The sequence below is a fragment of the Poromitra crassiceps genome (assembly GCF_964638095.1).
Source record: "Poromitra crassiceps genome assembly, chromosome: 19".
NCBI classification, from domain to species: Eukaryota; Metazoa; Chordata; class Actinopteri; order Beryciformes; family Melamphaidae; genus Poromitra; species Poromitra crassiceps.
The window spans coordinates 10,408,808-10,425,433 of record NC_139646.1 but is presented as its reverse complement, the minus strand read 5'-3'; the positions used below and the strand labels follow the sequence as shown (position 1 = coordinate 10,425,433).

The 16,626-nt window shown below is 46.5% G+C and overlaps 1 protein-coding gene across 1 annotated transcript in view; it reads right to left on the bottom strand.

Annotated features, from left to right (window-relative positions):
• Positions 1–16,626, bottom strand: part of lrba (LPS-responsive vesicle trafficking, beach and anchor containing) — a 283,347-nt gene that overhangs the window by 21,812 nt on the left and 244,909 nt on the right. The window contains 2 exon segments of the mRNA XM_083655531.1: positions 2,780–2,957; positions 8,900–8,989. Coding sequence (XP_083511657.1) covers positions 2,780–2,957; positions 8,900–8,989 — 268 coding nt within the window.

The window sequence follows — 16,626 nt, the reverse complement described above, 5'->3', positions numbered from 1 at the left end:
AACCAGCCAGTTCAGATCTGCGGTCCGCACGGATGAGGTTCTATTCTACTGAAAACCGATCAGTCTCCATCCTCATAAATTCAGAGATATCAAATTGAACGTTTCCTCCGGGGCAGGATGCATGTTGGGTAAATAAGGTTTTGGCTGATGTATGGGGGTGGACGTGAGACCTAATGCTGGCTGCTGCATGTGTCACATTTGATCCTGCTTTCCAGGAGACACAGTCAACTGTCTCCCGAATCAACGTCCGTCCTATAGAGACGAGACGGGTCAATCCTCCACTCGGAGAAATGAGACGCTAAGTAGTTTGGAGAAGAGAGAGGAAGCGAGGACTTATGAAAATGATTGTGTGATCATGATAATATCATGTAATATCAAGAGTGTTTATCTGTCGAAATCTCCCTCGACTTAATATGGAGTGGAACCTGCAATGTTCACAAGTGAATATTTTTCACTTGTTCTGTATAATAACTTCCCTTAATAATCGTTAGAGAGATATAACAGAGATATACACACACACACACACACACAGACACAGACACAGACACAGACACACACACACACACACACACACACACACACACACACACACACACACAATCTATCTTTCACTCATCCTGGCTCAGAAAGGGTGTTTGGGGGTGACTACGCATGACAGTAAGCATAATCGGTCCAATCTGACCTGAGCAATGTCTTTTCACAGCACCCCAAGTTTCAGACGTAGTTATTTCAACATATAAATGTGAGACTTTATTATATGATAGTGATGCGTGGTGAGTACACGAGTCACAACATGTACATGTGTTTATTATATGATAGTGATGCGTGGTGAGTACACGAGTCACAACATGTACATGTGAGTGTTTATTATATGATAGTGATGCGTGGTGAGTACACGAGTCACAACATGTACATGTGTTTATTATATGATAGTGATGCGTGGTGAGTACACGAGTCACAACATGTACATGTGTTTATTATATGATAGTGATGCGTGGTGAGTACACGAGTCACAACATGTACATGTGAGTGTTTATTATATGATAGTGATGCGTGGTGAGTACACGAGTCACAACATGTACATGTGAGTGTTTATTATATGATAGTGATGCGTGGTGAGTACACGAATCACAACATGTACCGTACATGTGTTTATTATATGATAGTGATGCGTGGTGAGTACACGAGTCACAACATGTACATGTGAGTGTTTATTATATGGTAGTGATGCGTGGTGAGTACACGAGTCACAACATGTACATGTGAGTGTTTATTATATGATAGTGATGCGTGGTGAGTACACGAGTCACAACATGTACATGTGAGTGTTTATTATATGATAGTGATGCGTGGTGAGCACACGAGTCACAACATGTACATGTGAGTGTTTATTATATGATAGTGATGCGTGGTGAGCACACGAGTCACAACATGTACATGTGAGTGTTTATTATATGATAGTGATGCGTGGTGAGCACACGAGTCACAACATGTACATGTGAGTGTTTATTATATAATAGTGATGCGTGGTGAGCACACGAGTCACAACATGTACATGTGAGTGTTTATTATATGGTAGTGATGCGTGGTGAGTACACGAGTCACAACATGTACATGTGAGTGTTTATTATATGATAGTGATGCGTGGTGAGCACACGAGTCACAACATGTACATGTGAGTGTTTATTATATAATAGTGATGCGTGGTGAGTACACGAGTCACAACATGTACATGTGAGTGTTTATTATATAATAGTGATGCGTGGTGAGCACACGAGTCACAACATGTACATGTGAGTGTTTATTATATGATAGTGATGCGTGGTGAGTACACGAGTCACAACATGTACATGTGAGTGTTTATTATATAATAGTGATGCGTGGTGAGCACACGAGTCACAACATGTACATGTGAGTGTTTATTATATGATAGTGATGCGTGGTGAGCACACGAGTCACAACATGTACATGTGAGTGTTTATTATATGATAGTGATGCGTGGTGAGCACACGAGTCACAACATGTACATGTGAGTGTTTATTATATGATAGTGATGCGTGGTGAGCACACGAGTCACACCATGTACATGTGAGTGTTTATTATATGATAGTGATGCGTGGTGAGCACACGAGTCACAACATGTACATGTGAGTGTTTATTATATGATAGTGATGCGTGGTGAGCACACGAGTCACAACATGTACATGTGAGTGTTTATTATATGATAGTGATGCGTGGTGAGCACACGAGTCACAACATGTACATGTGAGTGTTTATTATATGATAGTGATACGTGGCGAGTACACGAGTCACAACATATACATGTGAGTGTTTTGGCGCTGTTGGAATGTGTATTTTGGGCGACTGAACGGGAGTAGGCAGCTGTAGCGTTCACTACCATTGTAGCGCTAAGCTAATTAGCAGCGAGGGTTGTACAGTACCACTGTTTGTAGGGCACGCACAGTGACGATAAAGACATGCACATTCTCCATTTACTGTTGGCAACATGGCAAATAGGCAAATCTCCCAAAATGTTGGCGTATCCATTTAACTCTGAAACTCTCTAAAATGATACATTAAAAATGCTTGATTTTGGGTTAGTTTGCAGTCAGGATTGTCCTGAACTTGAATATATCAGATCAGGCCTTTGGGGCTTTTGGGTGGTGGCTCAAACCTCTTTGGGGGACGGGGACAAAACTTCCTCTATGCAAAAAAAAACCCTGCCACTCAAAGGCCTATTTTGGATACCACAAAATGTGCACGAGCACACGTCTCTCACCTGACAGGCCGTGCCACTTGTTGACGGCGAAGAGGCGGTTGGCGGTGACAGTGATGATGGCGGGCGACGCCAGGCCCGGCTGGGTGTTGGCTGCTATGTGGGTCACGGGAGAGTTGGACGGGAACTTCAGCACCATGATCACATCCTGCTGCATCTGCTCCGTGAACATCAGCGGGCTCTGCAGGAGAAGATACTGTCGTGTTCAGGGCAAACGTGGACGGACAAACGGGCGCAGGGAAGAGAGGAAGAGAGGCGAGATACCCGAGCGGAAAACAGAGAGCGGAAGACGAGAAGAAGGACGAGAAGGGGCAGCAGCAGCGGGCGACGGCACGGAGAGGGAGAAGGAGGAGGAGGAGAGGTGGGAAGAGAAGAACAGAGAGAAAGTTAGGAAGCTACAGCAGCATAGAGCCGTAAGCAGCAATTAAGCACAAGAGCCAAGCTAGGGAAAAGAGGCAAGTCTGCTAGGAGTTTGTACAGACAACTCAACAGATGGCTGTTGAAGCAAGGCTGCAACATCAATAGGACGAATCAGAATGTTTGTGCCTATACTTCCTGATGGATAACTCACACCTGTTGTTCGTTTTAAGCAGCAGTTCATAGTCAAACCATGCCCTCTATGAACTCCTTCATACTTTAAGCCAGAAATTCCATTCAAACTGTCACTTTAATTAAACGTTTCCATATTTTTGTACTTTTTGAGAAATCACAGTTCAAGTTTGATACATTTTTCAACCTTTATAATGGGATGCCATGGAGCCAGCCTTGAGTGCGTGATGTCACAATTCACTCTAGCTGACTTTTCAGGCTGCACTTTTTTCAATAAATTCACACAGAATTAAAAGTGTGATCGTTCACACAACTTTAGCACCACATACATATAATATATATAGTACATCAAACCATTGAGCTACTTCTGCTCTCACTCACAATGTCAAAACATAAGCAATGTGATGTATAGTTTTTGAGATATCAACGTTTGTTTGACACAGCTTCTCAGCTTTATTTCACATTAGTTTCTGCTACAGCACCACCACTTCATCCCAAAGTAAGTTCTTTGTTGTCGTGATGTCATGCTGATTCATCCTATAGGAAGAAAATAATCTCTAAAAAGGAAAACTCCCAACTCAAGACTAAAACACAACACACCAATATTTGTAATAATAATTGTATTGAACAACACAATGAAATGAAGTATGTGAAACGATAAAGCATTACCGTAAATTCCGGACTATAAGGCGCACCGGAGTATAAGCCGCAGCAGCAAAATTGCCTGTTTGTTACATATACTGTATAAGCCGCACCGGACTATAAGCCGCAGGTGTTTTAATGTTTTTTTTTTTTTTTTTTTAATTGTGTTTTAATGTTTAATTACCATATGTAAGGGTTCGTGCACAGAGGGGATTGTCGGGAAAGAGATGGCTGTTTGAGGAAGCTCCCATTTATTAACATTTCAACAAAACAACATAACACAACACCACCTGTGTTTTTTTTTACAGTGCACACAGTGTCCGCGGTGTGGTGAAAAGAGGGCAAGAGAGGAAATTAAAACAGAAGTGGATTTATAGTTAGAAAGAGTGCTAAAGAAGAGAGAATTCCGTTTTTTATTTTTTTATTTTAGTTACTCACAGTACTATTGACCAGTCCAACTCAAAAGATATTCGGCAGTTTCACTTTGAGCTCTTGTTCCGCCGCTGTCCATCAATGGTTATGACGAGTCTCGCTGGGTACAGTACGCCAAAGCGATATCCATTGACTTTAACCTTTTCGATGATGCTGTTGTATGTTGCGCGTTTCTGTTGCACCAACGCGGAGAGGTCCTGCCGGACGAAAAAGCGCGTACCCTTCTGCGGGGAAGAGGCTTCTTCCCCGCAGCCTGGAGGATGAGTTGACGGTCGGGCCAGCGGAGTACTGTGTTGTTTTTGTCCTCCAGTGCGCTGATGCGCTTTTCCGCATTAGAAACTCTGTTCACGGTTGCCTTATTTTCTTTAGTGAGTGAGTGGATGGACTTCTGCACGTTTTCAAACTTGTTTTCAAGCTGCTCAAAACCTCTGAGCGATGTCGGACTTAATCGATAGTGTTTCACGGAGTAAAAGTTAAGCCCAAGCCGTGTATCTCCAGCCTCCAGCAGGTGAGTCATTTCCTCATTCATGGCGGTGATTGCTTCGTCTCTTTTCTTTCTGCTTACTGGTTTTCAGTCTTGTGCTTCTTCCAGCAGACATTCGCCCCACTCTTTAAAGTTATTCAGTTGGTTCTGGTCACCTTATTCATTTTAGATCAGATCGCTAAAACATATTGTTTGGTCTGGTGTAGCAGCTGTCTAGCTGAGCGCCATGTTCACCGTGATGCCGGTTGATTTCCGCCAAATGATGTCATGTCAAGTCAAGTCAAGTCAAATTTTATTTATATAGCACCTTTCATACACAAAGGCAATTCAAGGTGCTTTACAAAAAAATAATCGAAAAAACAAGCAGCAAAGCAATGCACATAAAATGTGCAGATGAAGCTGTGTAACCTGTAAAATCCATCGATTTTGGAGGGCACCGAGTGGCCGTTTGCTGAAAAAATCCATAGATAAGCCGCACCGTTATATAAGCCGCAGGGGCCAAAAAACGGGGAAAAAGCCGCGGCTTATAGTCCGGAATTTACGGTATATCCAACCCTTGTTACATAAGTGCACGGAGAGTATAATGTGTCTACTAACTAGTGCAATAAGCTAACTCATATTACCACGTCTATTAAAAAGTATGATACTGGCTCAGCAAATATTGCCTGGGCCTATTAAAGGGATACTCCACTTTTTTGGGAGTTTAGCTCATTTGCCACATCCCACCACATAACCAAGATATGCCATGCCTTACTGGCACTGTCCGCGCCGTTTACAGTGAGCTACAGTCGTGAAGTTAGTAATTATCGCCATAGAATGGAGGGTAATGGTACAGCTGTTAAAAATCTGCCAAAACACATATCTCACGGCGCCAAAATACATGTTGTGCTTCGGGTACTCGCCACACGATGAAATATTAATCCAAAATGCACATAATCTGTCTTTTTGGAAGAAAAAGAGGTAGCTGGCACTACTTTCCAACATGGCCACTGACCTCTTTTCTAGTCAAGATAACCAGGTAGCTTTTCTTACTTTAGCACTGACATCCATCTTTCACAGTATGATCACAGCTGCTGCGCTCGCTGGAAGGCTAAACGACAAGTGCCTGATGTTAATGATAAATATTGATACAGTACGTGGGAGCGTTGGTGCCGTGACACAGAGGAAAAAAAACGCAAAATAATTTGGGACAAAAAAAGAAAGCTTTAGGTGATTTGCACAGACATATCAAGCAGACGGGAGGCCCTAAGCACTAAGCACCTTTATCAGAGAGGCACTTTCTTCCTCGCATGTAGTGAGCAGAGTAATATCAGTGTTTAACATCGGGAACAGACCTGAACGTATCCTGTGTGTCTGACAGCTAACCCGACACATTGACAATATCATTACCACCATGCCAACGCTCTGACAGCACACCAGCATGAGGGAGGATGGAGAGAGGAGAGCGGATAAAGGTTTAACAGGAGAATAGGGCCGGGGTCTTTGAAGGGATGTACAGTATGCAGGGGTCCCACAGCCTCTACACTATGCAGGGGTCCCACACACCCTCTACAGTATGCAGGGGTCCCACAGCCTCTACAGTATGCAGGGGTCCCACAGCCTCTACAGTATGCATATTGCAGGGGTCCCACAGCCTCTACACTATGCAGGGGTCCCACAGCCTCTACAGTATGCATATTGCAGGGGTCCCACAGCCTCTACACTATGCAGGGGTCCCACACCCTCTACAGTATGCAGGGGTCCCACAGCCTCTACAGTATGCAGGGGTCCCACAGCCTCTACAATATGCAGGGGTCCCACACACCCTCTACAGTATGCAGGGGTCCCACACACCCTCTACAGTATGCAGGGGTCCCACACACCCTCTACAGTATGCAGGGGTCCCACACACCCTCTACAGTATGCAGGGGTCCCACACACCCTCTACAGTATGCAGGGGTCCCACACCCTCTACAGTATACAGGGGTCCCACAGCCTCTACAGTATGCAGGGGTCCCACACACCCTCTACAGTATGCAGGGGTCCCACACCCTCTACAGTATGCAGGGGTCCCACACACCCTCTACAGTATGCAGGGGTCCCACACCCTCTACAGTATACAGGGGTCCCACAGCCTCTACAGTATGCAGGGGTCCCACACCCTCTACAGTATGCAGGGGTCCCACACCCTCTACAGTATACAGGGGTCCCACAGTCTCTACAGTATGCAGGGGTCCCACACCCTCTACAATATGCAGGGGTCCCACACCCTCTACAATATGCAGGGGTCACACACCCTCTACAGTATGCAGGGGTCCCACACACCCTCTACAGTATGCAGGGGTCCCACAGCCTCTACAGTATACAGGGGTCCCACAGTCTCTACAGTATGCAGGGGTCCCACACCCTCTACAATATGCAGGGGTCCCACACCCTCTACAATATGCAGGGGTCCCACACCCTCTACAGTATGCAGGGGTCCCACACCCTCTACAGTATGCAGGGGTCCCACACCCTCTACAGTATGCAGGGGTCCCACACCCTCTACAATATGCAGGGGTCCCACACCCTCTACAATATGCAGGGGTCCCACACCCTCTACAATATGCAGGGGTCCCACACCCTCTACAATATGCAGGGGTCCCACACCCTCTACAGTATGCAGGGGTCCCACACCCTCTACAGTATGCAGGGGTCCCACACCCTCTACAGTATGCAGGGGTCCCACACCCTCTACAATATGCAGGGGTCCCACAACCTCTACAGTATGCAGGGGTCCCACACCCTCTACAGTATGCAGGGGTCCCACATCCTCTACAGTATGCAGGGGTCCCACACACCCTCTACAGTATGCAGGGGTCCCACACCCTCTACAATATGCAGGGGTCCCACACCCTCTACAGTATGCAGGGGTCCCACACACCCTCTACAGTATGCAGGGGTCCCACATCCTCTACAGTATGCAGGGGTCCCACACACCCTCTACAGTATGCAGGGGTCCCACACCCTCTACAGTATGCAGGGGTCCCACAGGGCTTGTGGGAGGGGGGGTAGCCTACTACTTGCAATTTGTGTGAATAATGGTGTTGTTTGAATACCGTATGTGGCAGAGTAGAAATAAAAACATTTAATACAAAGTTGCTCTTAAGTGTGCTGGATTCAAATATAGCAGGACCCAAGAGTCTGAGTGTGTGTGTGTGTGTGTGTGTGTGTGTGTGTGTGTGTGTGTGTGTGTGTGTGTGTGTGCGCGCGTGTGTGTGTGCTGGGAGGTGGTGACTGTACAGCCAGCTGTCAGCGCCACAGGGACACCACACTAATAGGGACTCGTGGGGCCTTGGTCCATCACAAGCATGCACGCTGCTGCGCTCCTTTGGCCCTTAAAAGCCGTCACTTGAGGACCTCCACCCTCCCTCCCCCCTCCCCCCTCCACCCTCCCTCCTCTCCCTCCACCCTCCCTCATCTCCTCCAGCTCCAAGCTCAGGTGGAGGATTTGGCTCAGACCCATGTTTTGAATCCATGTGCCATTCCCCCACAACCGCCCCCCCCCACATACTAAACACACATGCTCAAAAAACACTTGTGATCTCACTTTTTCACACACACAAGCATACACACACACACACCCACACACACACACACACACACACACACACACACACACACACACACACACACACACACACACACACACACACACACACACACCGTTCTAATAACAAGAGAGGAGAGTGATTTTCCCACAGTTGGGGATGGAGGATCGGAGGTAAATCACATTTTAAATCAAAAATGAAGGAAGAAGGCTGATGTGAGGAAAAACAGAGTGCCAACAGCGGAGTCTGAGAGAGCATTAAAGAGACAGATAGCTCCCCTGGCTACTGTCCCCCCAGAGTCTTTAGAAGAGGGAGGGTTACAGGACAGGTACAGTAGTGTGTGTGTGTGTGTGTGTGTGTGTGTGTGTGTGTGTGTGTGTGTGTGTGTGTGTGTGTGTGTGTGTGTGTGTGTGCACGTACATGTATGTACGTGCATCCACCACTCACCACTTGCATGGCTGAGCTGCGGGGTGGGTGTGGCTCGATGAGCAGTTGGCAGGGGGTCTGCCCAAAACTCCTAATCTGCGCCTCCACAGCCTGAAGAGAGAGAGAGAGAGAGAGAGAGAGAGAGAGAGAGGGAGGGAGAGAGAGAGAGAGAGAGAGAGAGAGAGAGAGAGAGAGAGGGAGGGAGGGAGAGATAGAGGGAGAGGAGAAAAAGCAATTAACATTATTGATTCATAAGGAAAATATCCTCCTTCTGTCCTGGTACCTCAGCATCAAAAAGTGTATATTACCATGTAGGCTGGAAATAATCAAAACACTAACATGTAACACTCCTGAGTTCACGTCACCTGGTAAATGCCAATTTAAGATTACTGTTCTTGAAAGAAAAGAAAAGAGGGATGAACACAAAACAGTGGGAGGTACTCATGTGCAGGGACACATTTTCTCTCTCTCTCACACACACACACACACACACACACACACACACACACACACACACACACACACACACACACACCAATCTATCCTGCAGCAGCACACACACACACAGAGTCAGAGGAGGGCCAGGCAGGCTGGTTAGGTGGTGTTAATGAAGAGGTATAGGATCATAAATGTCAGAGCAGACGCCGGCCTAGGAGCCTCTGGACATCATCACGCAGCTCAGTGTCAGGCCAACTAGCACGGGATGGAACACACACATGTACACATACATATATACCTATAATACACTGTAAATACATTATATGTACAAGACTATGATCAAGTCAACACACTTTGGATGGCTAGCCAAACTTATCACAATATTATCATCCACTATAACCGTTATAATTAATCAGAAAGACATAACAATATTTTCTTTTGCATTATTGACATCAACGTAGAATTGCCCGATCTCAATTCATTCACCCACTCAGCTAAATCTAAGGAAGAGGATAAAAGGCAGGGTCTAGTTCAATTACTTGTGCAGTGATGAATCATAACGGTGAAATGATTTTGAAAGAGAAACGGTACAAACATTCAGTGATTAGAAAATAGAAAGTTTGTGCATGTGAGATAATTAAAAAAAGGCGTACAGAAAGATAGAAATACAAAAATGAAACAGAAGAAGAAGAAGAAGAAGAAGAAACGATGATAAGCAAAGACATAAGTGAATTGGATAACAGAATCTAAAGACAAGTTGGTGAAAAACGGTAACAGCCAAGTATCTTTTGCACTGTGACTGGCTGTGTGGGAGTGACAGACAGACTGTAGAGTATGTTTGTCTGCACTGTGACTGGCTGTGTGGGAGTGACAGACAGACTGTAGAGTATGTTTGTCAGCACTGTGACTGGCTGTGTGGGAGTGACAGACAGACAGACAGACTGTAGAGTATGTTTGTCTGCACTGTGACTGGCTGTGTGGGAGTGACAGACAGACAGACTGTAGAGTATGTTTGTCTGCACTGTGACTGGCTGTGTGGGAGTGACAGACAGACTGTAGAGTATGTTTGTCTGCACTGTGACTGGCTGTGTGGGAGTGACAGAGAGACTGTAGAGTATGTTTGTCTGCACTGTGACTGGCTGTGTGGGAGTGACAGACAGACTGTAGAGTATGTTTGTCAGCACTGTGACTGGCTGTGTGGGAGTGACAGACAGACTGTAGAGTATGTTTGTCTGCACTGTGACTGGCTGTGTGGGAGTGACAGACTGTAGAGTATGTTTGTCAGCACTGTGACTGGCTGTGTGGGACAGACAGACAGACTGTAGAGTATGTTTGTCTGCACTGTGACTGGCTGTGTGGGAGTGACAGACAGACAGACTGTAGAGTATGTTTGTCAGCACTGTGACTGGCTGTGTGGGAGTGACAGACAGACTGTAGAGTATGTTTGTCTGCACTGTGACTGGCTGTGTGGGAGTGACAGACAGACTGTGGAGTATGTTTGTCTGCACTGTGACTGGCTGTGTGGGAGTGACAGAGAGACTGTAGAGTATGTTTGTCTGCACTGTGACTGGCTGTGTGGGAGTGACAGAGAGACTGTAGAGTATGTTTGTCTGCACTGTGACTGGCTGTGTGGGAGTGACAGACAGACTGTAGAGTATGTTTGTCTGCACTGTGACTGGCTGTGTGGGAGTGACAGACAGACTGTAGAGTATGTTTGTCAGCACTGTGACTGGCTGTGTGGGAGTGACAGACAGACTGTAGAGTATGTTTGTCTGCACTGTGACTGGCTGTGTGGGAGTGACAGACAGACTGTGGAGTATGTTTGTCTGCACTGTGACTGGCTGTGTGGGAGTGACAGACAGACTGTAGAGTATGTTTGTCTGCACTGTGACTGGCTGTGTGGGAGTGACAGACAGACAGACTGTAGAGTATGTATGTCTGCACTGTGACTGGCTGTGTGGGAGTGACAGACAGACAGACTGTAGAGTATGTTTGTCTGCACTGTGACTGGCTGTGTGGGAGTGCCAGACAGACTGTAGAGTATGTATGTCTGCACTGTGACTGGCTGTGTGGGAGTGACAGACAGACTGTGGAGTATGTTTGTCAGCACTGTGACTGGCTGTGTGGGAGTGACAGACTGTAGAGTATGTTTGTCTGCACTGTGACTGGCTGTGTGGGAGTGACAGACAGACAGACTGTAGAGTATGTTTGTCTGCACTGTGACTGGCTGTGTGGGAGTGACAGACAGACTGTAGAGTATGTATGTCTGCACTGTGACTGGCTGTGTGGGAGTGACAGAGAGACTGTAGAGTATGTTTGTCTGCACTGTGACTGGCTGTGTGGGAGTGACAGACAGACTGTAGAGTATGTTTGTCTGCACTGTGACTGGCTGTGTGGGAGTGACAGACAGACTGTGTGTAGGCTGAGCTGTTTGAGGCTTGACTTGGCTAGGCCTCTGAGAATGAGCTCATGGTTGAGGCCTGCATATGGTATTTCCATGAGAAAAAGGTTTGTGAAGTTAGTCATCTTATCCCCATTGTCTGAAACTAACCAGAGAGACCGAGGCAGAGAGACAGACAGATCCCAACTTACATGTCTATTAAAAAGTCTCACCAACTTACTTATTACCAAGAATATAGTGCACCAACAATGATCATAGATGCATACAGTATTCTCTGTGTGAGCACAACACCAAGATGTCCTTGTCTCTCTCTCTCTCTCCATACTCTCCCTTTTCCATGTGCCCACTCTAGTTTATCTCTACCTACTTCCCTTCTTCTCTTTTGGTGCTTTTCTCCAGCTTTGCCCTTCATTACATTGATCCATCTTTCTATCCATATCCATATCATATATATATATCTGGTGTAAATCCACCTCCGACCTTATTAGAACCATCTATGAAAAACACATGATACTGTAGGATCGGAGGGTAGTGGTTCCTCTGAGAGGCTAGGTCAAACAGAAAAGGAAACGACAGGTCCATCATGTGTCATGCCGTCATGAAGACAATGCACAATGCAATGCAGTAGTTGAAATTGAAAGTTGAACTAATTCACTGCAAGTTCCATAACGTGTTGTGTTAGAAAAACACAAGAAGCGCAGCTATTGGGCGTTTCAATTGTCGTTTGATTGTTCAAAAGCGTCTTTCGGTAGAATCATATCGTGATGAAGACATTTTAATGTCATCGTGACACACATTTCTGCGGTCTAAATTGATGATGACGAGCAAATGTTACTTAAAAACTCTTATAAAGCAAAGTGTGGTAGGGAATAATGATTTGAATATTTCTGAACCATTCGGTTCAATGAGATGAACATTAATTGAGCCACATACCAGCATATTGATGACAGAGAGAAAATCCTGATGATTATCGCAGTGATCTTGATTTCAACCGTATCGCCCAGCCTGATCCGTACATGACCTGACACTGAGCATGGTTTACACAGAACATTTGACATGACGTTCGGCCGTTGGTGTGTTAGTGAGAGGATGTCTGTACAACATTCAAGGTCAAAGTGTGCCCCCCCCCCCCGACCCCCCCCCCCCTTCTCTGCCTATGGAGCAGAGCATTTGCTTAGGCTAATGTGTGGAAGAGACTCCTCAAAGCCACTCAACCTATCTTCATTAAGCTGAGCTCTGACATTTATTAGGCTGTGGAACGTTGGAAAGAGCCTGAGTCTAGGTCAGCATGTCCTCCTAGCCCCTATATGCCAGTGCAATGCTCAGGTGATTATATGAGGGGGCATTCACAAGGCCAATCTCTTTTGGGGGCGCTGGCCCGTGTCTGATGAAGGTTCTCTATATTCTATACATTTAAATGGCCGAGACGCCCTCGGCTCAGATGTCCCGGGCAGCCCTTTGATTTACTCAGCCTGCTCGACAAGATGGATTGCTATGTAGAACACGCTGTTTTCATGCAAATCACTCTCGGAATAGAGAGACAATAACACTAGGATGGCCTTATACTGCTCATGAGCAGGACATTCTGGACCGCTCATGAATGTACTTCTTAAGATATTTGGGGGGGAAAAAACATTTCATACAGTGGTGAGGGGTGTAAGCCAACGAGTTGGCCCTTGTTATTTGGGAAGTCGCTGACTGTGGCTATGTCAAAGCAGGTTCATTGGCGGTGGGCACTGTATATTTCGCCGTCTTCTGCCGAATTACGCAAACACTCGACAATTCAGACAGGGCTCTGTGTTCTGTCGCGGGGTCTGAGAGGCTGTGGGATTTTCCATAATCACATGTGAAAGAGGGGAAGCCCTGTACGACGACCAGGGTGTGTTTCTCTTTATATAGCGAGAGGCAACACAGATGTGTGCATGGCATGCCATGCAGAAGGGCACACACACACACACGCACGCACACGCGCACACACACACACGCACGCACGCACGCACACACACACACACACACACACACACACACACACACACACACACACACACACACACACACACACACACACACACACACACAGACACACACACACAGTTCTCCTGGAGAAGGGGTGGGGGGGGGGGGTGGGGGTAGGTTTTGACTTGCGGCAGAAGCAGGACAGGAAGTAATCATGGTTTTGAAAAACACAGCAGTGGTCTCCCCAGTATTCCCTAATCTGTGCTGAGATATTCCAAATGCTCTCAGTCCCAATACAGCAAGGCACACATGAAAACACAGCGTTATGTGTAGAAGCTGCAGCAAAACATAACTAATACTGTATACCAAAGCGCTGATGAATAAATATCAAGGTATGCTCCATGCAAACCTCTGGAGAGAGAGAGAGAGAGAGAGAGAGTGTGTGTGTGTGTGTGTGTGTGTGTGTGTGTGTGGGGGGGGGGGGGGGGGATTCTGAGTGGTGGGACAGCTGCCAAGTAGTGGGGCACGAATAACCCACCAGCTGCCCTGCTACACCAGTCCACTAACTTTCCTTACCCAAAAACACGCACGCACGCCTGCGCCCCATCCCCCTGACAATGAACAGCCCCAGGGCCTGTGCTAACGCAGCCTAGCGGGGCCCAGACCACAGCTCTGGCAGAACCAGTTGTCACTCAGTAATGATACACTCTGGGGACACTATCAGACCCAGGGCCCAAAGCCCAGCCGCCCCCGGGCCCTGACACGGCCCAGACCCGGGAACTCTGTTTCCACCTTCTCCACAGACAGGGCATGCTTCCTTCCGCACAAACAGTGGAAGGAGAGCCTTGGCTTTAGCACACAGGGGCTAACACTGCCTTGGTTTATTTAACTAATTAAAGCGCTCAGACTAGTGTTTTGGAAGGTGAAACCCAGCCAACTGGGCTCACAACTTCAGAAGGGAAGTAGGAGCAGAAAACAACAAACTCTTTTCTTATTGGCTCTGTCTTCGTCTCTAGGGGGAGCAGACTATGCTTGTTTATTCGTGTTATTGCACATGATAGTGAAACTGAAAGGATTTTAGTAAGCAAATACAAATACACAATACAGTATTAGGTTTATATAGCATGCGACTGCCATTGTTAAAGTGTAGCATTCTTAAACATCAACATATCATTGTCAAATGAATTGTGAAACCTTGGTATAATTTCCAGGGTTCAAGTGCTTGTGGGGGTTTGGCCTTCATAGAGAGAGTCTGTACTACCATGTCTGTACTACTATGTGCTTTGGCAATACTGTGATTCACTATGGCCATGCCAATGAAGCCTATTTGAATTGGATTAAATTGTCTGGACCCCCATGGACAAGAACACCTCTGGGGGTCTCTCTAATACAGTGTATGACTTTTTTTAATCATGCATTTTTTCAATGCAAGAATTAGTATTATTATAGTAAATGCTGCTGTTAAGTGCACTAAAACTATTTACTTTTCATTCCTACATTTTTTTGGGGGGTTAGTTTTTTTTTGATAATTACTATAAACAAAAGACCATAATCAAGACAATTGGTAGCCTCTATCTGCTACCGATGGTATTGTTAGTGCTGGTGCATCTCAAAATTCAAACCACATTTCCCATGAACTCTGTTGTGTGCCACAAAGAGGATGTTGTTAATTGCTCACAGCGTTCTTCTTTCTGATTAGTGCTGTTAAAGCAATAAAGTATATTTCCAGTTAAATCCGACCCGGTGGCACGTGAACTATCCAAAATACATAGAGGCCAGTAGAGGTGTTCTGGTTTATTTATGGTAGTTTTAGTAATGTCTCAAAAAATCTTGGGGTAATGATTTATCAATGTGAAAATGCTACAAGTAGCATTATAACACCATATGAAGTCCTACCTCTCCTCATTCACGTCCTATATCTGGTCCATATCCAAAACCTGCCCTCTTTCATGGATGCTGCTTATGCATGGATATCATAAGCGGGGAGGCGGGGGGGGGGTGGCTATTTCCATACACCTCAAATCACATGCACCTGGCTCTGATGGCCGCCTGCATGCTGTGTGTGGATTTATCGATCCCATGGTCATTGAAGCAGCTCGGCAGAAATAGTGGAGTGTCAGTGATCCAATTTTGCGGTGCGTGTGTATTAACCAGAAGACTGGGTAATGGGCCTGGCTGGGTGTGGAAATGACCGGTGCACCTTGGTAATGAATCTGCATGTGTGTGTGTGTGTGTGTGTGTGTGTGTGTGTGTGTGCGCGCGCGTGCGTGCATGCGTGCGTGTGTGCGTGTGTGCGTGTGTACGTGTGCGTGCCTGTGTGCGTGTGCAGCTAAAGGCCAAAGCACATCTGGATGGGAATTAGGGTGAATGAGGTGATAAATCTTGGAGCTACCCTGGGTGCCCGTGATGCTCCAGTCACTGAGCATGAAGGGCAGCAGATAGAAGGGCTGCTCAGCCCCTTGATATACTCTCAACTCATCTCCATTTAGATCTCAAGACCAAGAGGGCATATAAAACCCTGTACAAAGTGCTGCGATGGTGTTTTGAAAAGAATAAAAATAAAGCGTCCGGGTAGTGCCACGGGAGATTCCCTGCCTACCGACACGAGGGTCGCAGGTTCGAGCCCCCATGTTTCCTCCAGCTTCGTCGGGGCGTCCATATGGGCGCAATTGGCCGTGTCTGCGGGTGGAAAGTCGGATTAAGGGTGTGTGTCCTCCTGACTGCTGCACTAGTGTCTCCTGTGGTCGTTCGGTCAGACGTCAAGAAGTCTGCTGGCAGCAGAAGTCCATCATCTTCAGACTGGGGTCAACAGGCCTTCTGCTGGGTAGCTGCCTTTTACAACAAACTGGTGAAGTTGTCAAGACGGAGTTTGGCTGTTGGCAAGCTAGCAATGTTTTTCATGTCAGCACTGTGTGGTGTGTTGTTGCTCTAGGGCAGGCTAGTGTAGCTCGTG